Source organism: Hyperolius riggenbachi, chromosome 3, assembly GCF_040937935.1.
Source record: "Hyperolius riggenbachi isolate aHypRig1 chromosome 3, aHypRig1.pri, whole genome shotgun sequence".
Classification (NCBI taxonomy): Eukaryota; Metazoa; Chordata; class Amphibia; order Anura; family Hyperoliidae; genus Hyperolius; species Hyperolius riggenbachi.
Window position 1 is genome coordinate 407,286,342 of NC_090648.1, and position 27,617 is coordinate 407,313,958.

The 27,617-nt window shown below is 44.3% G+C and overlaps 1 protein-coding gene across 2 annotated transcripts in view; it reads right to left on the minus strand.

Annotated features, from left to right (window-relative positions):
* Positions 1-27,395, minus strand: part of MAT2B (methionine adenosyltransferase 2 non-catalytic beta subunit) — a 161,559-nt gene extending 134,164 nt beyond the window's left edge. For both annotated transcript variants that reach the window (XM_068277426.1, XM_068277427.1), the window contains exon 1: positions 27,095-27,395. In XM_068277426.1, coding sequence (XP_068133527.1) covers positions 27,095-27,124 — 30 coding nt within the window. In that variant the 5' untranslated portion in view covers positions 27,125-27,395. The remainder of the gene's footprint in view (positions 1-27,094) is intronic.
* Between the last annotated feature and the right edge of the window lie 222 nt (positions 27,396-27,617).

Consider the following 27,617-nt stretch of genomic DNA (forward strand, 5'->3'; position numbering starts at 1 on the left):
TAAAAGTTCATCTCCAAAGTTAATACTTATACTTTAAACTAATCAACATGATTACTTTCAGAATTTACCTTCTTCAATTTTGAGTTTCATTGGACTATAATTTCAATGGGGAAACGGGACCTCTTATCAGCCAGGTGTTTTGAACTGCAGAACTGCCACTCACTAGATGTTTTACCTTTTTTTTTTTCTTTTTGCACAATTCTAAAAAAGTTAACAAACGTTTATTCTATCGACTATTAAGCATGATAATACAAGAGGTTGGCAGCTGCAGAGGAACTCAAATCAGTTTGTCTGACACAAACAATCATACCGTAGTCAAAATCTTGGGAATTACATTTTTTTTCCACATTGTGGTGTTAAAGAATAGCTAAATCTCCTGATATATATCTTTAGGATTTTATGCACTGCACTGCTACCACATGATTGGCTGATTACATAACTGCAAGAATAGCAGTTGTTCCTAATAAAGTGCACATTGTATAAATACATTCTCCAATTATATAAATAAAGGTTATTGCCTAAACACCTTTTATAAAGAGAGTGAAATTAAGCCTTAAGGCTTGTTTCACACTGTCAGCTGAACTGTGCGCTTGTTGGACAGTTCAGCCTCCCATCATTGCCAGCCAGCAACAGCAGCAGGAAGAGTTGGTGGTACCAGAATAGGATGTGGAACCTGGCAGTGGGACCACAGAATTAATTAAATAAAACAATAACATCAGCAGCAGGAGGAGTTGGTGGTAGCAGAATATGCTGTGGAACCTTGTGGTGGGACCACATCATTAATTAACCAGTTCACCGCCAAGGGTTTTTACCCTAACGGACCAGTGCAATTTTCACCTGTCAGTGTTCCTCCCTTTTATACCCTAATAACTTTATTACTACTTATCACAACAAAATGATCTATAACTCGTTTTTTTTTGCCACCAATTAGGCTTTCTGTGAGTAGTACATTTTGCTAAGAAAAAAATAATTATTTCTCAGTTTTCGGCCATTATAGTTTTAAAATTAAACGTTCTCCTGTGGATAAAACTGAAACATTTTATTTGCCCAGTTGTCTCGATTATTAAACTGTTTAAATTATGTGCCTATCACAATATATGGTAACAATATATTATTTAGAAATATAGGTTTTATTTTTCTGTTTTTTTCTGTCCGGTCCATAATTACAAGCCCCTATGTAGTAAAGTAAAAGTAATTTACCCTCATTAAATATAGATTAAAAAAGCTGAGTTCCTAAGGCAACTATCTATTTCTTTTTTTTAAACTGAATTTTCTTTTTTACAAGTGTGGTTTTTTTTTGGAGGGGGGGGGGAGGGTTGGAAGTGTAAGTTATTCACCTTATTAATATTGTGTATGCATGTATGTGCATGAATGTGTAATTTTAATTTTTGGCCACAAGATGGCGCTAGTAAACACTTTCCCAGTTTATAGGAAATGTTCACTTTTTTTTTTTTTACATTTAATTAGCTGTGACTGTTTCTTGTTTTATGAATAGACATGGCCACTGATCGCGGTCACGTCCATTCATTCCAGGCATTGTGATTGGGTTCTTCTTCCCCAATCACTGAACATGGAATCCCGACAGAAACGGCGGCAGGAGCGGCGCGCACACATGCCGAGCGGCGGCGGGAACGCGTGACTTATTAAAACTTCCTGTTGCCGTTAACAGGCTCAAACAGTCAGGATGCGGTAAATGGTTAAATAAAGCAGTAGCAGGAGGAGGAGTTGGTGGCAGCAGAATAAGCCATGGAACCTTGTGGTGGGACTACAGCATTATTAAATAAAACAATACCACCAGCACCAGGAAGAGTTGGTGGCAGTAGAAAAGGCTGTGGAACCTGGTGGTGGGACCACAGCATTAATTAAATAAAACAATAACATCAGCTGCAGGAGGACTTGGTGGTAGCAGACTAGGCTGTGGAACCTAGTGATGAGAGTATTAGTTATATAAAATAATAACAGTGTCAGGAGGAGTTGGTGGTAGAAGAATAGGCTGTGGTACCTGTTAGTAAAAACACCACATTAATTAAAGGGAACCTTAACTGAGAGGGATATGGATGTTTCCTTTTAAACAATACCAGTTGCTTGTCAGTCCTGCTGACCTCTTTGGCTGCAGTAGTGGCTGAATCACACACCTGAAAGAAGCATGCAGCTAATCCAGTCTGACTTCAGTCAGAGCTCCTGATCTGCATGCTTGTTGAGGGCCTGTGTCTAAGCGTATTAGAAACACAGGATCAGCAAGACAGCCAGGCGCTGGTATTATTTTAAATGTAAAAATCTATATCCTTCTCAGTTTAGGTTAGCTTTAAATTATACTGTGACAGTTGCAGGAGGAGTTGGTGATAGCAGCAGAAAAGGCCATGGAACCTTGTAGTGGGACCACAGCATTTAATAAATAATAGCAGCAGCAGCAGCAGCAATAACAGCAGGTAGCTGGGAACACATTGCACAGGCAGCATCATCTCAGCTTGCAGATGTGCCTGTTGGTGAAAGGCAGAATCTTGGCCACAGGAAAGGTCTTGCTGTCGCTGAAAAATATGGGAAGCTGTGGAGGGTGCTGAGGAGGTTACTGAGGACTGACTGGCGTTACCAGTCTCAAATTCGGGGGGGGGGGGGGAGCAGTGGAGGTACCAGTGGATTGGTTGGCTGCATTTCCTGCTGGCGGTTGCTGCTGAACGCACAGGAAGATAGGATGTTTCAGCAGAAGGCAGAACAGTAGTGCTGTTGCTCTGACCGGTCTGCTGCTTACACCCCTAAAACTTTACCAGTGGTGATTCTTCAAGTGGCAATGGAGGCCTCCAGTTCCCAGCTTTGAAGGTACTGTCCTAACCTTCCTTCCTCACATGTGTTCTGTGACCAATGTGCAGTGGGTGGGATGCTGCTGCAGCTGTCATCATCACCACCACCATCTTTTCCTACAGGTGACAGGGCAGACAAAGGAGAATGTGCAGCAAGCACTCCTCCTCCTGCAGATCCACACCCTCCAGATCCTGTCCATCAGGCCCCAGGAACACCTTTGCAGCCTCTGAAGCTAGGCGTAATAAACGGCCTGAGGTTGTGCTGAAAACCAATGATGTTGCTTACAGAGAGCTTCGGAACAGTTGGGGTAGAAGTCATTTGAGGTCTGCTGCTGCTAGTAGCAGGAAGATTTGCTGCAGACAACTGTGGGGAACTGCCCTGCTGCTGCAATATCAGCTCCACAACATACTCAACATGACTCTCCTCAATGGGATGACGACCCAAAGGGACAAAAAAAGCAAAGATGCATTGCGTCTCTGTGCTTCTTCTCTCAGCTCCATCCACAGTAGCTGAGCGCCCACTGGCTGACGATGGACCGACCAGGAAGGTGACAACCCTGTCCCTCCTGCTTCGGTCTCTGCCCCTGTCAGACATTGCAAATTACAGTATACTAAAAACCTTTATTTGACAGAAAATGTGTGTAAATTAAATGTAATAAACAATCTCTCGAAGTTAAGGGCAGCGTCAAATAGGGTATTATAAAGACTATACAAAAATTATTATATACCTCGCAAGGAAGTCTCACTCATGCACATGCCAACGAAAATGAATGGCTAAGTGGAAAAGGAATGAGAATTGGCTCTTGGGTGCATGAGAAAGACAAACAACATTTTATTAATGACAATCACATATACATGCAAAATTGATACAAAAACACAAAACCGAAGACCCTATAAAACCCCCCCCCCCCCACAACTAAACCCATAAAAATTCTCCCCATACGCTAGACCAACACCAAAAAAAGGGGGCTGCAGTCCCCAGTGTGGCAAACTCTAGGATTCCTGTGCTCCAGAGGAGGGCAAAAGGTGATACTGATGAAAAAATGTGGCTGTAATCACAATGGCACATAGATGATGAAGTTCATAACAGCCAGTGACGGCTGATGAATAGCATATGATGGCAAACCGGTGTTAATATATTAGTGATCAATTGATGCAGTTAATAGCAGCCATGCAAGAAGCGCTGTAAATAGTTCAGATGCAGAAGAATCTGGCTGTTAGCTTATTGGAGTCAAGAAGACAGCAAAAAACAACAATGACAACCTCCATGGTAGATATAGAACAGGCTGTTGACAAGATGTTCAGCAAAGCGAAGCAGTAGATGTGTGTGGCACATGCAAGGAAAATCCCTCAATCGCAGGGCATGGATTAATTGCAGATGAACAACAGGCAAACAAGATTATCCATCGATCAAATAACGACATCAAACAGTCCCCCAATCGCAGGGTATGAATGCACTGTAAACGTGTTGGATGGAGATGTCATATAGTTACCAGTCCCTTGAGTGGAGGGTTCACACAGTGGTGCAGTTGAAAACTTGAATTGCCATAGGTGCCATGTGTAGCCAGCAAAGTGTCCTCCAAGTAGCACAGTGGTCCCAATGGTGTGGAAGCTGAGGAGCGCTGTCAGGAGAAGCCTGACATGTTTCGCCGCAACTAGCGGCTTTTTCAAAGGCAGACAGCGGAGACATGTGTGTGGACGCCATAATGGCGTCCATAAATACTGACCGCGGCTGCGCAGCTCCGCCCGCCCGCCCCCCAAAAAACAACCCCGCCATCACCACACGCCCACCAACAGACGTGTGGGAGGCGAACATCCGGAGCGCAAATGCGCTCCAATCGACACCATGCCGGAAGTGCCCTATGACACACGGCAGAGGCGTCCAAGGAGTCGCCGCCCATTGGGGAGGACAGGGAAGGAGGGGACAGGCAGGCAAAACAGCGCAGCCGCAGCCAGCGTGGGGAAATATCTAAAAGCACACAATTTGGCAGCAGACATACAGAAATATGAAAAACAAAAAAAGGATATCAATAAACACCCCTATCTTTCGTGCCCATGCCCTGGACAACTACAGGGATGATAGTTACATAAAAATGGCATTTGATCATACATAACCCCACAAGCGCGGAAATCCGCGACAGCAGATGATGGCATCCCAGAAAAACCGGGCACACCATGTCCGCGGACGCGGGCATCCGCGCATGCAGGCGAATCACCGCACAGATATACATATATATGGGAGATGGAGAGAAACCCACTCGTATAGGAAAACATACCACTGTGGGGGTATCATGAATGAAACCCCCCATCAGTGAATAAATTGGCCAATAAAAAAGAGAAGCTACAGCTAAAGAAAAGCCCTGAAACGAGAACGCGACCCAAAAAGGGGTTAAAGGAGCCAGGGATGTATGGGCCCCTACGGTTGGTAACTTGGAAGGCACAGAGGAAGAAGGGGGGGGAGGGAGGGGAAAAGGAAAAAGATGAAAGAAAGGGGAAAGTGAAAAGGATAGGAAGAACAGGAGAGAAAGGAAGAAAGAAAGGGAAAAGGGAGGGAAACAGGGAGGAGGGGAAGGGAAAGAGAGGGGAGGGAGGGGGTTGGAAGGGAAAGGGGGGGAGGAAAAGGTAGCGAGGAAGAAGAGAGAGGAAAGGGGATGGGAAGGGGAAAGAAGGGAAGAGAAAGGGGGAGGGAGAAAACTAAAGATAAAGGGGAAGAGCAGACAAATAAAGAATAGCTAAAAAAGTATCATAAATGTCAATAACGGTTATTTGGGCAAGAACACTCGATAGTTGATACTATCGTTCAGGCCCTTTGGCGCCGTGGCATTAAGGTTGAAAATCCAGCGGGATTCCAACTGTAGGAGGGCTCTATCAATGTCGCCACCTCAAGGGTGTACATGTATCCTATCCAGTTTTGCCCCAGAAATGACTGGACGTTACGCAGTTTCGCAGGGTTTTACTGCGTTTGTAAGTGACCTGAGGGGAAAATGATACAAAATCCCTCACTATTCTGTCGTTCGTAAGCACATGCCAATGTCGAGCAAGTATCCTGTCAATCTCTCTATTTTGATCGTTAAATCGGGTGATTAAACGGGTAAGATTACAACTAGAATCATCTTTATTCTTTTTAATCAAAAGAGTCGTACGGTCCGCCGCTTTCGCACGTTTGTAGGCCTTCTTAAGCCAACGATCCTTATAACCTCTCTCTCTAAAATGAGAGCGTAGTAATTTGGCTTCCTTTTCAAAGGTAATTTCATCACTGCAATTACGGCGAGCCCTCAAATATTGACCCGTAGGGATGCCACGAATTGTGTGTGTAGGATGTGCACTACTGGCGTGCAGATATGCATTCGATGCAGTAGGTTTGCGATACAGATTGGTTGACAGGAGACCATCGACACTGACATCGATTTTAAGATCCAAAAAAGCTATGGAGTGATTATTACACTCCATCGTGAATTTGAGATTCCAGTTGTTGCGGTTGAGTGTAGTCACAAAATCCTGCAACAGTTCAATGCCGCCCGTCCAAAACATCAGCACGTCGTCTATGTACCTGTGCCACGCAACAATGTGGCACAGGTACATGACGAGGGCATCATTGCCAAAAAGAGTGCGCTCCCAACCCCCCAGGTACAGGTTCGCCAGTGAGGGGGCACAAGTGGTCCCCATGGCGGCCCCCTGCACCTGGAGGTAGTACACATCATCAAATATGAACACATTGTTCTGTAAAATAAAGGTCAGTAAATCAAGGACAAACTGGTTATGTGGCATCTCATCAATCCCCATCTCCGCAAGAAATTTGCCCACCACCTCCACTCCCTTATCCTGTGGGATACTGGAATAGAGGGCCTCCACATCCAGGGTCACCAACAAAGAACCAGCAGGGAGCTGCAGTCCCTCGAGGATTCCCAATAGGTGCAACGTATCACGAACATACGAAGGTAGACGATGAACATGTGGTTGTAGATGCTTATCCACATACACACTAATACGTTCGGTTAGTGACCCATTGCCAGAGACAATGGGCCGTCCCGGCGGTCGACTCGCGTTTTTGTGTACTTTGGGCAGGGCGTAAAATGTAGGTGTAGTCGGGTTCTCCACTTTAAGAGTCGAACCCACCTCTGCCGAAATCACGCCCTGACCGATCGCCACGTCGATAAGATCGAACAACATGCGCTGGTTGGTGATGACCCTGGATGCGGATACCCTCCGATACCACTCCTTGTTGCCAAGGATCTTCTGACACATGTAGACATATTGCTCCGTCCTCATAACCACCACGTTCCCTCCCTTGTCCGATGGTTTAACAATAATGTCCCTATTGTTGCGTAATTCCATCAGAGCGCAACGCTCATCCTCTGATAAATTCGATTTCTGGTTGTTTGTTATCCATAAAGTACGTATGTCCCTCTCCACCAAAGAGACAAACGTGTGGACACTAGGGCACAGGGAGAAGGGAGGGAACGCGGCGGATCTGGGCTTAAACTGTTGATTAATCTGTTCACTGTTGGTTCGCCTAGGAGCCGTGAACCCAAAAAGCTCTTCCTCATCGTCCTGACCCGTTTCCTCACTCAACTTCACTAAATCCATTAATGCTCTATAATCTTGATTGGACCAATCTTTCCAATCCATGATAGCTCCCCCCAGCGGGGCATTACTTTTCTTCTTGTGTAAAGATCTTAAAGTGAGATTTCGACCGAACAGATGCAGATCCTTTACGAATTCAAACCTATCTAAATTGTTATTAGGGCAGAAACCAAGGCCCTTGCCCAAGAGATCAATGGTGCCCTGAGATAGATTATAGCCAGAAATATTGACAACTTGCAAGTTGCCAGATGGTGAAGATGGGGTCTGAATTGAAGGAGCTGCTACATCTGTGCAGTCTGTTCCCCGTCCTCCCCTAAAAAACCCATAGAGGAGGACTGGGAGCCAGAAGGTCCACATGCTCCCAGGTCAGATTCACTTTCCTCTCCCTGGGAATCAGTGGCACTTGTAAGATATTTATTAATTGGACCCACCTGCTTGTTTTTACCTTGCTTCTCTCTTTTTTTCTTACTCTCTTTATCTTTAAGGGTTTTCGGCAGGATCTTACCTCCCACTGATCTTGTTACTGGACGATGAGGAATGTCAGGGTGTAAATCAGTGGAGGATACAGAACTTTTGTCTGCTCCCCCAACTGATGAGTCGGAATCCTCAACAGCACTAGAGCTAGCTGGAGCCTCAGCAGGCGCCTGTGGTGATGGTTTTTTCGGAGGATGTCTGGGTGGAAGAGGTTTTTTGCCTTTAGGGGGCACTTTATCCCACTTATAGGCGTAACCAAACCTATACGCGATTTTGTCGCGCTCAAATTTGATGTCCTTCCTGGTGACAATCTCTTTATTGTATTTAGCGATATGAGTTTTTAAATTGTCGTTTCTTGTAATATATAGAGGGTGTTCCCTCACAGTATGTAGAGATTCCAAAACCGCGGTGATTTTTTTCTCAATATCAACCAAATCAACTTCTTCAAGCTCCTGCATAAGCTCCAGCATCACCCTAGAGCATTTCTCAAAATTGTCTTCCCATCTTGACTTAAAACCATCAGGCAAATTCTTTTTAAATGGAAAAATTTGGATGCGTAGCCATAGGGGAATTTTCCCCTCGGACAAATAATTTTTATTGAACCTGATATTCCACCATATTCTACTTTTTTGTTCATATAACTTTTCTAGTTTCCTGAAACCTGAATTGATGAGTTGTACCGCCCCCCTGACCCCCTTCTCCCGTGCGCACTCCTCCCCAACCTGTTGCACGATCTCGTCCCACTGTAGCATGGCCAAATGATTAGAGCAGGTCAATTACTTTCTCTCCACCTCCTAAAAAACCCCTTGATCGCTGACCTCAGGGCTGAACCCTTTAGCAAATCTAATAAACAATCTCTCGAAGTTAAGGGCAGCGTCAAATAGGGTATTATAAAGACTATACAAAAATTATGATATACCTCGCAAGGAAGTCTCACTCATGCACATGCCAACGAAAATGAATGGCTAAGTGGAAAAGGAATGAGAATTGGCTCTTGGGTGCATGAGAAAGACAAACAACATTTTATCAATGACAATCACATATACATGCAAAATTGATACAAAAACACAAAACCGAAGACCCTATAAAACCCCCCCCCCCACAACTAAACCCATAAAAATTCTCCCCATACGCTAGACCAACACCAAAAAAAGGGGGCTGCAGTCCCCAGTGTGGCAAACTCTAGGATTCCTGTGCTCCAGAGGAGGGCAAAAGGTGATACTGATGAAAAAATGTGGCTGTAATCACAATGGCACATAGATGATGAAGTTCATAACAGCCAGTGACGGCTGATGAATAGCATATGATGGCAAACCGGTGTTAATATATTAGTGATCAATTGATGCAGTTAATAGCAGCCATGCAAGAAGCGCTGTAAATAGTTCAGATGCAGAAGAATCTGGCTGTTAGCTTATTGGAGTCAAGAAGACAGCAAAAAACAACAATGACAACCTCCATGGTAGATATAGAACAGGCTGTTGACAAGATGTTCAGCAAAGCGAAGCAGTAGATGTGTGTGGCACATGCAAGGAAAATCCCTCAATCGCAGGGCATGGATTAATTGCAGATTAATTAGGGTGATGCTGGAGCTTATGCAGGAGCTTGAAGAAGTTGATTTGGTTGATATTGAGAAAAAAATCACCGCGGTTTTGGAATCTCTACATACTGTGAGGGAACACCCTCTATATATTACAAGAAACGACAATTTAAAAACTCATATCGCTAAATACAATAAAGAGATTGTCACCAGGAAGGACATCAAATTTGAGTGCGACAAAATCGCGTATAGGTTTGGTTACGCCTATAAGTGGGATAAAGTGCCCCCTAAAGGCAAAAAACCTCTTCCACCCAGACATCCTCCGAAAAAACCATCACCACAGGCGCCTGCTGAGGCTCCAGCTAGCTCTAGTGCTGTTGAGGATTCCGACTCATCAGTTGGGGGAGCAGACAAAAGTTCTGTATCCTCCACTGATTTACACCCTGACATTCCTCATCGTCCAGTAACAAGATCAGTGGGAGGTAAGATCCTGCCGAAAACCCTTAAAGATAAAGAGAGTAAGAAAAAAAGAGAGAAGCAAGGTAAAAACAAGCAGGTGGGTCCAATTAATAAATATCTTACAAGTGCCACTGATTCCCAGGGAGAGGAAAGTGAATCTGACCTGGGAGCATGTGGACCTTCTGGCTCCCAGTCCTCCTCTATGGGTTTTTTAGGGGAGGACGGGGAACAGACTGCACAGATGTAGCAGCTCCTTCAATTCAGACCCCATCTTCACCATCTGGCAACTTGCAAGTTGTCAATATTTCTGGCTATAATCTATCTCAGGGCACCATTGATCTCTTGGGCAAGGGCCTTGGTTTCTGCCCTAATAACAATTTAGATAGGTTTGAATTCGTAAAGGATCTGCATCTGTTCGGTCGAAATCTCACTTTAAGATCTTTACACAAGAAGAAAAGTAATGCCCCGCTGGGGGGAGCTATCATGGATTGGAAAGATTGGTCCAATCAAGATTATAGAGCATTAATGGATTTAGTGAAGTTGAGTGAGGAAACGGGTCAGGACGATGAGGAAGAGCTTTTTGGGTTCACGGCTCCTAGGCGAACCAACAGTGAACAGATTAATCAACAGTTTAAGCCCAGATCCGCCGCGTTCCCTCCCTTCTCCCTGTGCCCTAGTGTCCACACGTTTGTCTCTTTGGTGGAGAGGGACATACGTACTTTATGGATAACAAACAACCAGAAATCGAATTTATCAGAGGATGAGCGTTGCGCTCTGATGGAATTACGCAACAATAGGGACATTATTGTTAAACCATCGGACAAGGGAGGGAACGTGGTGGTTATGAGGACGGAGCAATATGTCTACATGTGTCAGAAGATCCTTGGCAACAAGGAGTGGTATCGGAGGGTATCTGCATCCAGGGTCATCACCAACCAGCGCATGTTGTTCGATCTTATCGACGTGGCGATCGGTCAGGGCGTGATTTCGGCAGAGGTGGGTTCGACTCTTAAAGTGGAGAACCCGACTACACCTACATTTTACGCCCTGCCCAAAGTACACAAAAACGCGAGTCGACCGCCGGGATGGCCCATTGTCTCTGGCAATGGGTCACTAACCGAACGTATTAGTGTGTATGTGGATAAGCATCTACAACCACATGTTCATCGTCTACCTTCGTATGTTCGTGATACGTTGCACCTATTGGGAATCCTCGAGGGACTGCAGCTCCCTGCTGGTTCTTTGTTGGTGACCCTGGATGTGGAGGCCCTCTATTCCAGTATCCCACAGGATAAGGGAGTGGAGGTGGTGGGCAAATTTCTTGCGGAGATGGGGATTGATGAGATGCCACATAACCAGTTTGTCCTTGATTTACTGACCTTCATTTTACAGAACAATGTGTTCATATTTGATGATGTGTACTACCTCCAGGTGCAGGGGGCCGCCATGGGGACCACTTGTGCCCCCTCACTGGCGAACCTGTACCTGGGGGGTTGGGAGCGCACTCTTTTTGGCAATGATGCCCTCGTCATGTACCTGTGCCACATTGTTGCGTGGCACAGGTACATAGACGACGTGCTGATGTTTTGGACGGGCGGCATTGAACTGTTGCAGGATTTTGTGACTACACTCAACCGCAACAACTGGAATCTCAAATTCACGATGGAGTGTAATAATCACTCCATAGCTTTTTTGGATCTTAAAATCGATGTCAGTGTCGATGGTCTCCTGTCAACCAATCTGTATCGCAAACCTACTGCATCGAATGCATATCTGCACGCCAGTAGTGCACATCCTACACACACAATTCGTGGCATCCCTACGGGTCAATATTTGAGGGCTCGCCGTAATTGCAGTGATGAAATTACCTTTGAAAAGGAAGCCAAATTACTACGCTCTCGTTTTAGAGAAAGAGGTTATAAGGATCGTTGGCTTAAGAAGGCCTACAAACGTGCGAAAGCGGCGGACCGTACGACTCTTTTGATTAAAAAGAATAAAGATGATTCTAGTTGTAATCTTACCCGTTTAATCACCCGATTTAACGATCAAAATAGAGAGATTGACAGGATATTCGCTCGACATTGGCATGTGCTTACGAACGACAGAATAGTGAGGGATTTTGTATCATTTTCCCCTCAGGTCACTTACAAACGCAGTAAAACCCTGCGAAACTGCGTAACGTCCAGTCATTTCTGGGGCAAAACTGGTCCCCGGAGACACTGTATAGTTACGGGTACTTATAGCTGTGGGGGCTGTGTTTACTGCCAATATTTACAGATTGGGAGGTCTGTAATGTTACCCAATTGACGACAATGGAACTTAAGACATTTTGTTAACTGCAATACAGTGGGGGTCATCTATTTACTCTACTGCAGATGTGGATGTTTCTACATCGGTAAGACATCAAGAGCTTTTAAGGAAAGGATTAAAAATCATGTGGGTGACATTGCAAACTGCAACTTTAAATCCCCAATCTCCAGACATGTACATTTGGAACACAGAGGAGATCCCAGCTTTATTAAATTTGTGGCACAAGCAAAGTTTGTATACACTTGCGCTCTACAGTATAGTGTTGGCCCTTTAAATGTACCCTCGGTGCAGCTCTCTTGTGCTGGATGGAGCCAGTCACTAGTAAAAACAGAAGGGTAGGGGGAGACAGAGAGCGCTCCAATGGTGCATTACCAAAAATGTATCTAATCAACACGCAACAATAGGTGCACTTACAATATATAAAATGATACTGCGCCTTGCATGGCCCGTCAGTAGGTCGCCTCAGTACATTCCAGCCTGGCCAGGGCTGGAGGTGTGGATGGAGTCACACGAGAGCGTCCTTCTGCGGGGAGCGGTGCGCAGTAGCTGCTGTCTGACGTCACTACCGGTTTCGGCGTAGGTCCACGCCTTCCTCAGGTGACGCTAGACTCAGACAGACATGTATACATAGTTTTCCTCCCGTGGCAACAGTTACCACGGGGCGGAGCTAAAATAGAACAAACTTTATTATAACAATTATAAAAAGCGGACAAACTCCGCTATTTAGGCAGGCTATTGCCAGATTCCGTAAGTGTACGGGTATTTACAATCTAAAAGACTGACACCTCCGCTACCATGCGGACTTTAATTAACTTCCGCAAGCATAGCGAATTAAGAAGCCGTCGGTCTCCGCCTCCATGCGGACTATTCACAGATTCCGTATGGATATGGCTAAAACATAAGTGATAAAATTAATGGACTTTATATCCCCAAGTTCAGGTCTAAACCCTCTACATTTATTAAATTGGTTCATTCCGTATTTTGTGGGGCTGTATACACCACAAAGTCCAGCCTCATTGGAACTCAGAGTAAGACCTTACTGCAGTCAATTGACTATAAGCAGGTAAACTTAAAGGCTACAACTAGTCCAGCCTCATGTGGGGGAACGTGGGAGAGCATGGGAACTATATTGGACTGGGTGTAAAAAAGATTATCTTACAATAAAGTAAATGCCCATAAGTCTAAAAAACCTATATGTAAAAAGTCACATGCATAACATATTGATCCATCTAATTGTCCCCTAGACAGGCTGGTACTATGCACTCGCTGGGCCCCGAAGGCATGTATATTAGATGGATCACTGAAGACTATAAAAAGTTAAAAGTATAAAACAGCATCTTGATAGGATTGTCTATAGGGACCCCAACATATCAGGAAATTCAATTGTGTTTCTAAATATCAAATTACCTTAAAAAGGTGTACATGGATACTCATATGGGCGTATTATGGAGGGCAGCAAATATCTGATATTAAATACAGGGATACTTTTGAGCCTATGTTGCATGAATTGACAACAACCACATCTATTTGATCCGCATCTAAAGTTTCCTATTATGTTACTTCTTAACCAGGTGGTGGGTTCTTGTCTATCAACTTTACTAGGTGCAATTGTACTTTTCAAAGATTTTCCTTTCTTGTGGATAATATTGGGCTTCTCTGGTAATAGATCTTTCATAATAGGGTCCTGTAATAAAATGGGCCAATTCCTATGGATGATATTTTGAATCTCTCTTGACTTCTGGGTATATTTGGTGATAAAGGTAGGGCCGCGCTTATGGGTAACAGCTTCACTGATGTCTTTATCTTTATTTTTGTTTCTATTTATACTTCCTATACCCTCATTGCCCCTACCTATACCATTGGAGTCAGATGCTTCATCTTTTTTATTTTGATATTGGCGGGTATATAGGTTGCTAGAACATAGGGCTGGTCTCAAGCTGTCTGGCCCACATAGTCCATTTTAGCCTCCCCAGTTTAGCCAATTCGTGAACACCTGTTCATGAATTATGGTTATAGATTACATTTCCCATAAGTTTAGAACTTTAAGAAGCACATTCATCAACACCTAGGCCTCCAACCCACTAATATTACCTTTTGGGATGCATTCTTTATAGTTAAGAATAAGGTTTTGGCTGCAGTAGGGTCTCATCCCCTATTGTAGTTCACATCTAGGGGTGGAAAACTGTGACTGTATTTAATATCAGATATTTGCTGCCCTCCATAATACGCCCATATGAGTATCCATGTACACCTTTTTAAGGTAATTTGATATTTAGAAACACAATTGAATTTCCTGATATGTTGGGGTCCCTATAGACAATCCTATCAAGATGCTGTTTTATAATTTTAACTTTTTATAGTCTTCAGTGATCCATCTAATATACATGCCTTCGGGGCCCAGCGAGTGCATAGTACCAGCCTGTCTAGGGGACAATTAGATGGATCAATATGTTATGCATGTGACTTTTTACATATAGGTTTTTTAGACTTATGGGCATTTACTTTATTGTAAGATAATCTTTTTTACACCCAGTCCAATATAGTTCCCATGCTCTCCCACGTTCCCCCACATGAGGCTGGACTAGTTGTAGCCTTTAAGTTTACCTGCTTATAGTCAATTGACTGCAGTAAGGTCTTACTCTGAGTTCCAATGAGGCTGGACTTTGTGGTGTATACAGCCCCACAAAATACGGAATGAACCAATTTAATAAATGTAGAGGGTTTAGACCTGAACTTGGGGATATAAAGTCCATTAATTTTATCACTTATGTTTTAGCCATATCCATACGGAATCTGTGAATAGTCCGCATGGAGGCGGAGACCGACGGCTTCTTAATTCGCTATGCTTGCGGAAGTTAATTAAAGTCCGCATGGTAGCGGAGGTGTCAGTCTTTTAGATTGTAAATACCCGTACACTTACGGAATCTGGCAATAGCCTGCCTAAATAGCGGAGTTTGTCCGCTTTTTATAATTGTTATAATAAAGTTTGTTCTATTTTAGCTCCGCCCCTTGGTAACTGTTGCCACGGGAGGAAAACTATGTATACATGTCTGTCTGAGTCTAGCGTCACCTGAGGAAGGCGTGGACCTACGCCGAAACCGGTAGTGACGTCAGACAGCAGCTACTGCGCACCGCTCCCCACAGAAGGACGCTCTCGTGTGACTCCATCCACACCTCCAGCCCTGGCCAGGCTGGAATGTACTGAGGCGACCTACTGACGGGCCATGCAAGGCGCAGTATCATTTTATATATTGTAAGTGCACCTATTGTTGCGTGTTGATTAGATACATTTTTGGTAATGCACCATTGGAGCGCTCTCTGTCTCCCCCTACCCTTTTATTAAATTTGTGGGGCTGGATAGGATACATGTACACCCTCGAGGTGGCGACATTGATAGAGCCCTCCTACAGTTGGAATCCCGCTGGATTTTCAACCTTAATGCCACGGCACCAAAGGGCCTGAACGATAGTATCAACTATCGAGTGTTCTTGCCCAAATAACCGTTATTGACATTTATGATACTTTTTTAGCTATTCTTTATTTGTCTGCTCTTCCCCTTTATCTTTAGTTTTCTCCCTCCCCCTTTCTCTTCCCTTCTTTCCCCTTCCCATCCCCTTTCCTCTCTCTTCTTCCTCGCTACCTTTTCCTCCCCCCCTTTCCCTTCCAACCCCCTCCCTCCCCTCTCTTTCCCTTCCCCTCCTCCCTGTTTCCCTCCCTTTTCCCTTTCTTTCTTCCTTTCTCTCCTGTTCTTCCTATCCTTTTCACTTTCCCCTTTCTTTCATCTTTTTCCTTTTCCCCTCCCTCCCCCCCCTTCTTCCTCTGTGCCTTCCAAGTTACCAACCGTAGGGGCCCATACATCCCTGGCTCCTTTAACCCCTTTTTGGGTCGCGTTCTCGTTTCAGGGCTTTTCTTTAGCTGTAGCTTCTCTTTTTTATTGGCCAATTTATTCACTGATGGGGGGTTTCATTCATGATACCCCCACAGTGGTATGTTTTCCTATACGAGTGGGTTTCTCTCCATCTCCCATATATATGTATATCTGTGCGGTGATTCGCCTGCATGCGCGGATGCCCGCGTCCGCGGACATGGTGTGCCCGGTTTTTCTGGGATGCCATCATCTGCTGTCGCGGATTTCCGCGCTTGGGGGTTATGTATGATCAAATGCCATTTTTATGTAACTATCATCCCTGTAGTTGTCCAGGGCATGGGCACGAAAGATAGGGGTGTTTATTGATATCCTTTTTTTGTTTTTCATATTTCTGTATGTCTGCTGCCAAATTGTGTGCTTTTAGATATTTCCCCACGCTGGCTGCGGCTGCGCTGTTTTGCCTGCCTGTCCCCTCCTTCCCCGTCCTCCCCAATGGGCGGCGACTCCTTGGACGCCTCTGCCGTGTGTCATAGGGCACTTCCGGCATGGTGTCGATTGGAGCGCATTTGCGCTCCGGATGTTCGCCGCCCACACGTCTGTTGGTGGGCGTGTGGTGATGGCGGGGTTGTTTTTTGGGGGGCGGGCGGGCGGAGCTGCGCAGCCGCGGTCAGTATTTATGGATGCCATTATGGCGTCCACACACATGTCTCCGCTGTCTGCCTTTGAAAAAGCCGCTAGTTGCGGCGAAACATGTCAGGCTTCTCCTGACAGCGCTCCTCAGCTTCCACACCATTGGGACCACTGTGCTACTTGGAGGACACTTTGCTGGCTACACATGGCACCTATGGCAATTCAAGTTTTCAACTGCACCACTGTGTGAACCCTCCACTCAAGGGACTGGTAACTATATGACATCTCCATCCAACACGTTTACAGTGCATTCATACCCTGCGATTGGGGGACTGTTTGATGTCGTTATTTGATCGATGGATAATCTTGTTTGCCTGTTGTTCATCTGCAATTAATCCATGCCCTGCGATTGAGGGATTTTCCTTGCATGTGCCACACACATCTACTGCTTCGCTTTGCTGAACATCTTGTCAACAGCCTGTTCTATATCTACCATGGAGGTTGTCATTGTTGTTTTTTGCTGTCTTCTTGACTCCAATAAGCTAACAGCCAGATTCTTCTGCATCTGAACTATTTACAGCGCTTCTTGCATGGCTGCTATTATTTGCATCAATTGATCACTAATATATTAACACCGGTTTGCCATCATATGCTATTCATCAGCCGTCACTGGCTGTTATGAACTTCATCATCTATGTGCCATTGTGATTACAGCCACATTTTTTCATCAGTATCACCTTTTGCCCTCCTCTGGAGCACAGGAATCCTAGAGTTTGCCACACTGGGGACTGCAGCCCCCTTTTTTTGGTGTTGGTCTAGCGTATGGGGAGAATTTTTATGGGTTTAGTTGTGGGGGGGGGGTTTTATAGGGTCTTCGGTTTTGTGTTTTTGTATCAATTTTGCATGTATATGTGATTGTCATTAATAAAATGTTGTTTGTCTTTCTCATGCACCCAAGAGCCAATTCTCATTCCTTTTCCACTTAGCCTGTAAATTAAATGTGTAGTGATGGTGCAAACTGAGTTGATGCCATATAAATGCAGTGTGATGTAAGTGCAGATTGAAACAACCTTACCACTGAACTATTACTTCAACTATTTAAATATAGAGCTAGGCCGAACTGTTCTGCCAGCAAATAGTTTGTGGCGAACAAGGGTTGTTCACATTCACCCCCTCAGGCGAATACATGCGATGTTCGATTCGCCCCTACACATTGTAATGGAGCCAAACTTTGACCCCTCACCCCAGAGTCAGCATACACATGGTGCCAATCAGCTATCCCTGCTGTCCGGACCGCCCCCCACCTATCAGAAAGCCAGCACAGAAACCATTTTGCAGTCTGTGTTTGGCTTCTGTGCTAGGCAGATGAGGGACAGTGTGTTGCTGACAGGAAAAGAGTTAGGTAGGCATGTGTTCTGTGTCCTCATAGCAGATTCTTGCTGCTACAACATTGTTCTGAACAGCTAAGCTTTTCTTAGGGCTGATACATTGTTTTGCTTGCTATTGTATTGCTCTTCTGTGGCCAGTGCACAAGTTAGCTGTTGTAGACAGGTCTGCTGGCCCTAGTAGTGCACTGACCATAACCCAATAATCCTTCACACCATTACTCACATTTAGTATCCACTACTGCCCCCTATATAAGGCCTCAATGTAGAATCAGTGTTATTTTGGTCACTTAACTGTCATTGAACTACCTCAGCCTGACCATAGAGGCTGGAAAACCACGATCGCCTGCACTCCCATGATTGTGCACACACCACTACACAAAGATTGCCACCAAGAGGACAAACATGTATTTCCTGGAGGTATCAACTAGTGAAAACAAAGATATGCTCACCTGATGTAATCACTAAAGGTCTTTGCTGTAGTTTGCGGACTGCGGTGCATTAAATGTTTGGTCTGTCAGTGTAATGAGGGCTTAACCCTTACACTACCAGATGGACGTGTACACATGCCGGACGTTTTAAAGCACTTTATTCCACCAATTTAGGAATGTAATGTGATTTCTTCCCTTTAGAGATGAAAACACGACTCTGTGTCAACTACGTAATTTTTGGTGGGACTTTTGCCATTGGATCCCCCTCCCGCATGCCCCCATTCAGGTGTTAGGCCCCTTTAAACAACTTTTCCATCACTTTTTTAGCCAGAAACAGTCCCTGTAGGTTTTAGAATTTGCCTGCGCATTGAAGTCTATGGTGATTCGCAGATTCGCAAACTTTTGCAGAAATTCACGTTCGCGAATCTTAAATTTGATGTTCGACCTATCACTATTGAAATACACTAAATCCCAACCTAATAGATGTTCTAAATACATCTTAGCATTTTAGTAAGGGAGCTTTTAGGACCATTGTAGTCCCTTACACACTCCAATGAGTTCTGGGTCACCATGAGCTTGCTGGTTAATCTGTACCTCTCGGTGTTACAAGCCCTACTCCATAGAGCCAAATTAATCCATGCCATGCACTGATGAGGATCAAACAATCTGAAACAGTCTGTATGCATGTTGGATTATTATGGCTCTGTACAAATTAACAAACTGACTCATCATTGCATTCCAGCGGTTCTGGAGGTGTGTTTAGCTTCCCAGGGTAACAATGGTTAATTTGCACATATTCAGCAGTGATGCACTGGGAGACATCTCAAGCTCACTCCAACCTGAATTATCGCAAATTCTTTCTGTTTTAAGAAAGCAAATTCTTTTTATTTTAAGAAAGCAAACTTTTGTTTTTCTTAGCATTTTAGTAAGGGGGCTTTTAGGACCATTGTAGTCCCTTACACACTCCAATGAGTTCTGGGTCACCATGAGCTTGCTGGTTAGTCTGTACCTCTAAATACATAAAAAAAAGGCAAGTAATGTACATGAAAACACAGGTACTGTATTTAAACCGACACTTGTAAAACAGAAACTATACCATGGCTGGATGGTGTAATGGTTAAGGGTTCTGGCTCTGACATAGGAGACCTGAGTTCAAATCTTGTCTCTTTTCAGTAAACTAGCACCTACAGTGGGATGCGAAGTTATGGCAACCTTGTTAATCGTCATGCTTGTTCTGTATAAATCGTTGGTTGTTACGATAAAAAATGTCAGTTAAATATATTATATAGGAGACACACACAGTGATATTTGAGAAGTGAAATGAAGTTTATTAGATTTACAGAACATGTGCAATAATTGTTTAAACAAAATTAGGCAGGTGCATAAATGTGGGCACTGTTGTCATTTTATTGATTCCAAAACCTTAAGAACTAATTATTGGAACTCAAATTGGCTTAGTAAGCTCAGTGACCCCTTAACTACATTCACAGGTGAATCCAATTGTGAGAAAGAGTATTTAAGGGGGGCAATTGTAAGTTTCCCTCCTGTTTTAATTTTCTCTGAAGAGTAGAAACATGGGGGTCTCAAAACAACTCTCAAATGACCTGAAGACAAAGATTGTTCACCATAAGGGTTTAGAGGAAGGATACAGAAAGCTGTCTCAGAGATTTCAACTGTCTGTTTCCACAGTTAGGAACATATTGAGGAAATGGAAAACCACAGGCTCAGTTCAAGTTAAGGCTTGAAGTGGCAGACTAAGAAAAATCCTGGATAGACAAAAGCTATGAATGGTGAGAACAGTCAGGGTCAATCAACTGAGCAGCACCAAAGACCTACAACATCATCTTGCTGCAGATGGAGTCACTGTGCATCGTTCAACCATTTGGAGCACTTTACACAAGGCGAAGCTGTATGTGAGAGAAAGCCTTTTCTCCAAACAGAGCCTCTAGAGGTATGCTAAAGCACATTTGGACTAGCCAGCTTCATTTTGGAATAAGGTGCTGTGGACTGATGAAACGAAAATTGAGTTATTTGGGCATAACAAGGGGCATTATGCATGGAGGAAAAACAACACAGCATTCCAAGAAAACACCTGCTACCTATAGTAAAATATGGGGTTGGTTCCATCATGCTGTGGGGCTGTGTGGCCAGTGCAGGGACTAGGAAACTTGTCGAAGTTGAGGGACGCATGGATTCCACTCAGTATCAGCAGATTCTGGAGACCAATGTCCTGGAATCAGTGACAAAGCTGAAGCAGCGCTGGGGCTGGATCTTTCAACAAGACAACGGCCCTAAACACTGCTCAAAATTCACTAAGGCATTCATACAGAGGAACAAGTACAACATTCTGCAATGACCATCTCAGTCTCCAGACCTGAATATAATTGAAAATCTGTGGTGTGAGTTAACCTACTTAGCGTTCCGGACGAGCTGAGGTCATCCAAAGAAAACTTGCTAGAAATGTTCTGGACGAGCTCAGCTCGTCCTGCACTTTCCCCTCTCACGCTGTGATCAGCAGCGGTGCAGCAGCCTCTAGCAGGCTCTGCAGGCTGCTGCATGCTTCTCCCTAGGGCGGGCTGGGGATCCCCCTTCTGTGCAGCTGTATTTTGGGATGGGGGATCCACCTCTGCGGGCGGGGGTATCCCCCTTCTGTGTGGCGCTATTGTCGGCTGGGGTATCCCCCTCTGCGGGCGGGGGGATCCCCCTTCTGTGCAGCGGTATTTTGTGATGGGGGATCCCTCTCTGCGGGCGGGGGTATCCCCCTTCTGTGCGGCGCTATTGTCGGCTGGGGGATCCCCCTCTGTGGGCGGGGGGATTCCCCTTCTGTGCAGCGTGCGGGTGGCCTCTACCCCTCGCCCCCCCATCCTCGCTTCCCCCCCCCTCCCTGTCTAAGCCCTTTGAGCAAATAGAACTACTCACCCGGGGGCCCTCCCCAGCGCAACACTTCTTCCTCCATCGCAAAGTCCCGTCTCCGCAGTTACATTACGAGGCTTGGTGACATCACCAAGACGAGAGGCCACCCGCATGCTGCACAGAAGGGGTAACCCCCCCGCCCGCAAAGGAGGATCCCCCAGCACAAAAGCGAGGATCGAGGGGGGGATCGGGAGGGAGGGGACATCTGGCACCCTATACTCCTGCCTACACCTGCACCCTATACCCCTGGCTACACCTGGCACGCTATATACCTGGCTCCCCTATATACCTGGCTAAACCTGGCACCCTATAACTGGCTACACCTACCTCCCTATAACTGGCTACACCTACCTCCCTATAACTGGCCACACCTGGCACCCTATAACTGGCTACACCTACCTCCCTATAACTGGCTACACCTGGCACCCTATACTCCTGGCTACACACCTGGCTACCCATAACTGGCTACACTCCTGGCTACCCTGACACCTGACTACCTATACATCTGGCTACCCTGACATCTGGCTACACTCCTGGCTACCCTGACATCTGGCTACATGTGGCTCCTTATACACCTGGCTTCACATCTGGGTCTTATACTCACCATCGGCGTGCTGATCCCTCGTCGCATACCTCTGATAGCTTCCCCAGTGCCGTCTTCCATGTCCGTGTACGGATTCTGCTTCTCCCTCAGCGATGACATGTCCCCCGCCGATCGGCGTTAATGACACCAGGGTCACACAGCGTCATCAACATCTCACTGCAAACACTTTTTTTTTTGTTGAATTCAATACAATAACCTGTATTGAATTCAATATTCAACCACTTGCCGACCGCGCACTCATAACGCGCGTCGGCAAAGTGGCAGCTGCAGGACCAGCGCTGGCTGCAGGCTAATTAATCAGTCATTTCACGGTGGGGGGCTCCGTGAATAGCCTGCGGGCCGCCGATCGCGCCTCGCAGGCTAAATGTAAACACAAGCGGAAATAATCCGCTTTGTTTAGATTTTTACAACACTGCTACAGTAGCAGCGTTGTAGTAGATCAGCGATCCCCGGCCAATCAGCGGGGACAGCGAGGAGCCTGTTAGAGGCTGCACAGGACAGATCCGTTCCTGTGCAGCCCTCGATCTCTCGGGCAGGGAGGGAGGAGAGGGAGAGGGGGAATCTTGCGGTGGAGGGGGCTTTGAGGTGCCCCCCCCGCCACCCACAGCATGCAGGAGCGATCAGACCCCCCCCCCCAGCACATCATCCCCCTAGTGGGGAAAAAAGGGGGGTGATCTGGTCGCTCTGCCTGTCACTTGATCTGTGCTGGGGGCTGTAGAGCCCACCCAGCACAGATCTGAAAAAACAGCGCTGGTCCTTAAGGGGGGGTAAAGGCTAGGTCCTCAAGTGGTTAAAAAAAATTGATTGCAATAAAAAAAAGGTTGAAAATTATTGGAAATTAATTGAACCACTTTTTCCATGGAAATCCTGGGGAATCAGAACGCCAGGGAGGCTACAGAGAGCTGGCCATGCTTGGAAGCCATCACATCTGAATGAACTAGAGATGTTTTGTAAAGAGGAATGGTTGAAAATCCCTTCAACCAGAATCCACACTCTCATTGGAACCTACAGGAATCATTTATGGGCTGTAATTTCTGCAAAAGGAAGATCTACTAAATATTGATTTTTTTTTTGTAGTGCCCAAATTTAGGCACCTGCCTAATTTTGTTTAAACAATTATTGCACACTTTCTGTAAATCCAATAAACTTAATTTCACTTCTTAAATATCACTGTGTGTGTCTCCTATATGATATATTTAACTGACATTTTTATCGTAACAACCAATGATTAAACAGGAAAATTATGACAATTAACAAGGTTGCCCAAACTTTCGCATCCCAACTGTATTTCAGTAAGGAGTTCTTGGGCGAGACTCCTTAACACTGCTACTGCCTACTGAGTGCGTTCTAGTCGCTGCCTCGCAAACACTTTGGGCCCAACAGTAGAAAAACTCTATACAAATACTGGAATTATTCTTCTATGTTTTTTTTTTTTAAGCGCTTTGTGCACAAACACATGTGAACACGTGTGAAAGCAAAAACTTGTGCGAACACGTGTAAAAGTAAAAAAAAATGAAGTAAACAAGAGATGTGACAAGTTCTTTAACACACTGAGCACAAGTAAGCAGAAACAATTTTTATTTTTATATTTTTTTTAGCAAAAAACACTGTCAGACAAAAGAGACCAAATACAAGGCAACAGCTACGAGACAAAACACAAGTGCAATGACAAACTACGAAAAAAGCACAAACAAGAAATAGCACACAAGTGAACACTGACTATACTTGCTAGAAAAAAATAATAATAAATATACTAATGCAAATTAACTTGCTGCTGCTAGCTCAAAAACAAAGTAAGTCCCTGACCCCAACTGCAGCCAATCACAGGAAAATGCTCTGTAAACTAACAATCAGAAAGTGCTATTCTAGTCACTAGTACACTAAGCTAACTCTATAACTGACTCAGAAAAATGATCAATATATCTAGATAAACTTTAGTAGTCAAACAAGTATCTCAGAAATAACTATACTGAATGACACACTGACTAGTAGTGACTACTACTTCTGCTACTACTAGTACTAACTGTCTAAAACAATAACACACTTTGCAGACTATTAACTAAGCTAACTAAGTCACAAACTGGTTCCTTCCCTATCCCTGGGCCCTAACTACCACTACTGCTAAAATGTAGGAAATATCTGTCTCTAAACTATCTCTGACTACACACTATTATTTCACTACACTAGTGCAGTAAGCTAACTCTCTAACTGAATGACAAAGCAAATAATTAGTAAGCTAATTTTACCTGAATCACAAAGCTAAGCATTGTGTAACGATCGGTGTCAGCAACCAGAGAGAGAATCTGATCCTTGGCGATCCGCAGTATCCCCAAGAATACAGATATACCCGATTATTGAGGATCTGCGGAATCGTCAATAATCAGATATGTCTAACCTCTAGACACCTGAGAGAGTGTAAGTGTTTGGTGCAACAGTAATACTTTGAGGAGGGTCCCCGTAAAGGGGATACAAGGCAGTATGGGATACTGCCTGAAGGACAGGCTCCTCCCTCTGCCTGAGGCTCCCAAAGGGGGGAAGACAGGCTGAGTGTAGGAAGGACCAGAGTGCGAGTGACACCAAGGGTGGAGTGTCACTGACAGATCTGTGAACTATCTCTAAACAGAGGAGATAGTTCTCGAGGTCGGACTAGCCAGGTCGGCAACAGACAGACAGATAAGGTACAAAGACAGAAGGCTGATTCGGTATCCAAGACAGGCAGGGTTTGGCAACGTGATAACAGATATGCGTGGTACCGAATCAGAAAGCAGAGGGATGGTCAGGAAAGCAGAAGGTCATAACAGATAATGTACAATGCCTAGTCTTGGGTGTGAGTTCCGTGATCATCAACACCCTGGAACTAGTCTGGAATATAACACAAAGACAATACAGTTCCCTAATCTTGGGTGTGAGAGCCTTGATCTCAACACCCTGGAACTATGCTAGAGAATACACAGAAGATATACAGTATTCCTAGTCTGGGGTGTGAGGGCCTTGATCTCAACACCCTGGAACTGGTCTAATAAATAATACAATTCAATTAGTACTTTAAGCTATCAACAGAATCTAGCTATGTGTGAATTCCCAGGTCCACCTAGTTCAAACACACTGTAAGGATCTGACTATGGTCTGAGTGCCTTCACGCAAGTGTTAGCAATGGCAGACAACCAGCAACTGACAAGCAGCAGAATATATAGTTGCTGGACTCTGCCGCCCCGCCCGAACCATTCAGCCAATCATGAGTCCTGCAGGAATCAGCTGATCTTCCTGATCAGCTGACACTTCCCCTGCTGGTATAAAGGTCCTGAGTTTAGGCCCGCGCGCGCGTAGCTCTCCATCTGCCTATGTGCACTAACAGACCCAGCCACACCAAGCGCATGCTGCTGCATGCAAACCGCCACGTTGGACGCGGAAACAGCCGCTTTGCTGTCAGAACATGCGGCGGGTTTTCGGCATTCCACCATACTACCAGACACGTGTCTATGTGTGCAAACCGCCGCGTTGAACGCGGAGTCAGCCGCCTTGCTCTTGGCACAGGCGGCGGCCTTTCCGCGTTTTCTCACACATTGTAAGTACAATCAATTGCAAAATGCAAATACACAGCACTGATCTGCTCTCCCCAACACAACCTCTCCACACAGAACTGAGTAACAGCAAGGAGTTAATCCAAAATGTCATCCACCTTATATAAAGAGGGGTTGGCCCAGAGCTCAGCTCATTCCTATTGGCTGCTACGGACGTTCTCATTGGTCCAAACCTTTAAAAAAAAACTGCAGTTCCATAACGTACCCCAATCGTAATTATGACTCTCTCGTAATAACGGGTGAAATTACGAAAGCACCCGTAGTCATAATGCATATTTGTGACTGATTACGGACTGCGACTATGATGTTGTAGTGTGTAATAACTAAATTATGAGACATTATGCCCAACACTATTACTTTGGTAATAGTCCAAGTTGCATATGCTTTCCAGGCAAAGCACAAATATTTGTATTTCACTGACAACCTCAAAAGCAGGAAGCACACTATGAAACTATGAGATTTCTGCCAGGTGCAATTACTAAATTTTTTCAATGTTTTTTTTATTTTATTTTTTAGTTCTGCAGTTCTTTTTGTTGTTTTTTTTACGCGTTTTGCATTTGTGTTTGTATGCGTTTTCATGTGTATGCATTTTGTGTTTTTTAAATAATTTCAATGGAGAAAAATACAGTATGTTTATTATATGAAAAATGCATTTGAAATGCACGGGTTTCCCCCTCCCAATTGGAAAGCATTGCATGTGAATCACATGCATTCACTTACAGTATGCAGAAAGATCCAACTTGCATTCTGCTTTCGAAATGTTACATTAAAAAACACAGCTAGCTCCATTCTGCATAGTGCCTCATAGACTTTCATTATTTGCGGTTTTGCATGAGGTTCCCTCACCCATGGAAAACGGACAGAATTTAAACAAATGGGAGATACTGCAAGGCATTCTGCAGCCTCCACAATTGCTGTATGACCTGGTCAGATGTCCATCTGTGTACGGCTTGAGTTGTCCTAGATCCTTGCACTTTGTTTAATAAATCATTCACATTCTGTTTATGTAAAAGCATACATTTTACAGTACTAGAATTTGCATGTAAACAAAAGGTATTGTGAATGTTAAAGCATGTGTGCAAATCAAAGCAAGTCATCCGGATAAAAAAGTAAAATAAATAAACATCGGATACAAATGATTAAATGTCAATGTTGGATAAAAAATTCATTTAAAGACTCTTACATTCATAAGTAATGAAAAGGAACACATAATTCCTTTTTTTGTTGTGACAAATAAAGGTCGTAAAAAAACCCAGTGTATTTTTATTTTCACATTGCTTATTTTATCTACAGAAATAGTGCCCTAAAATATCTTTTTTTGCAGTATTTAGAAAGATCATTAACACAGAACATGGAAGTCACTAACAGGTTAATGAAATAGGAGGTTCCTCTTCCTAGAAGCATATACGCTTAGCCATAGGTCGAAGTCACTAACTAAACAGCAAAATGTAAAGACAATGAAATTTAAACCATAATGCAACAGCCATCCCCAATGAAATCTCAGAATCTATCAATCTTACCTCTTCTATTTCCATCAACATTTCTGGCATTTTACGGTGTCTGACAATAAATAAAACAGAAAGAAGGCCGGAAAAGCCGAAGATCTTTGTTCTGGTCTTTGTGTTTCAGTACTGAGCACATGGAGGGAGGAAGCACCAGCTGCCCTTTGTACAGAGTCGGAGTTTAATTCTTGATCAGCATTATAATTCCTATGAAATGCTGACTGTTCGGCAAAGTATCACAAAGCAATAACCAAATCCAAGTTTAATTAACTAGCAAAGGTTATACGGAAATTCCTACTTCTGTGCTGATGTAATTCCTTTTTTCTGAAGAGGGTGGGAGGAGATTTCAAATGTCCTAATTACTACAGACAGTGGCACAGCATGTACAGTAGCTTTTTCACTTTTCTATTTTAAAATCAGACCCTTTATTTCTTTATGAAAAAATGTGTCAAATTGCTAAGAGCATCATAAATATACGGATAGCACATGAGATGATACTACAAATATATTAGTGATGTTTTTAGAGTTTTCGAAGGATATT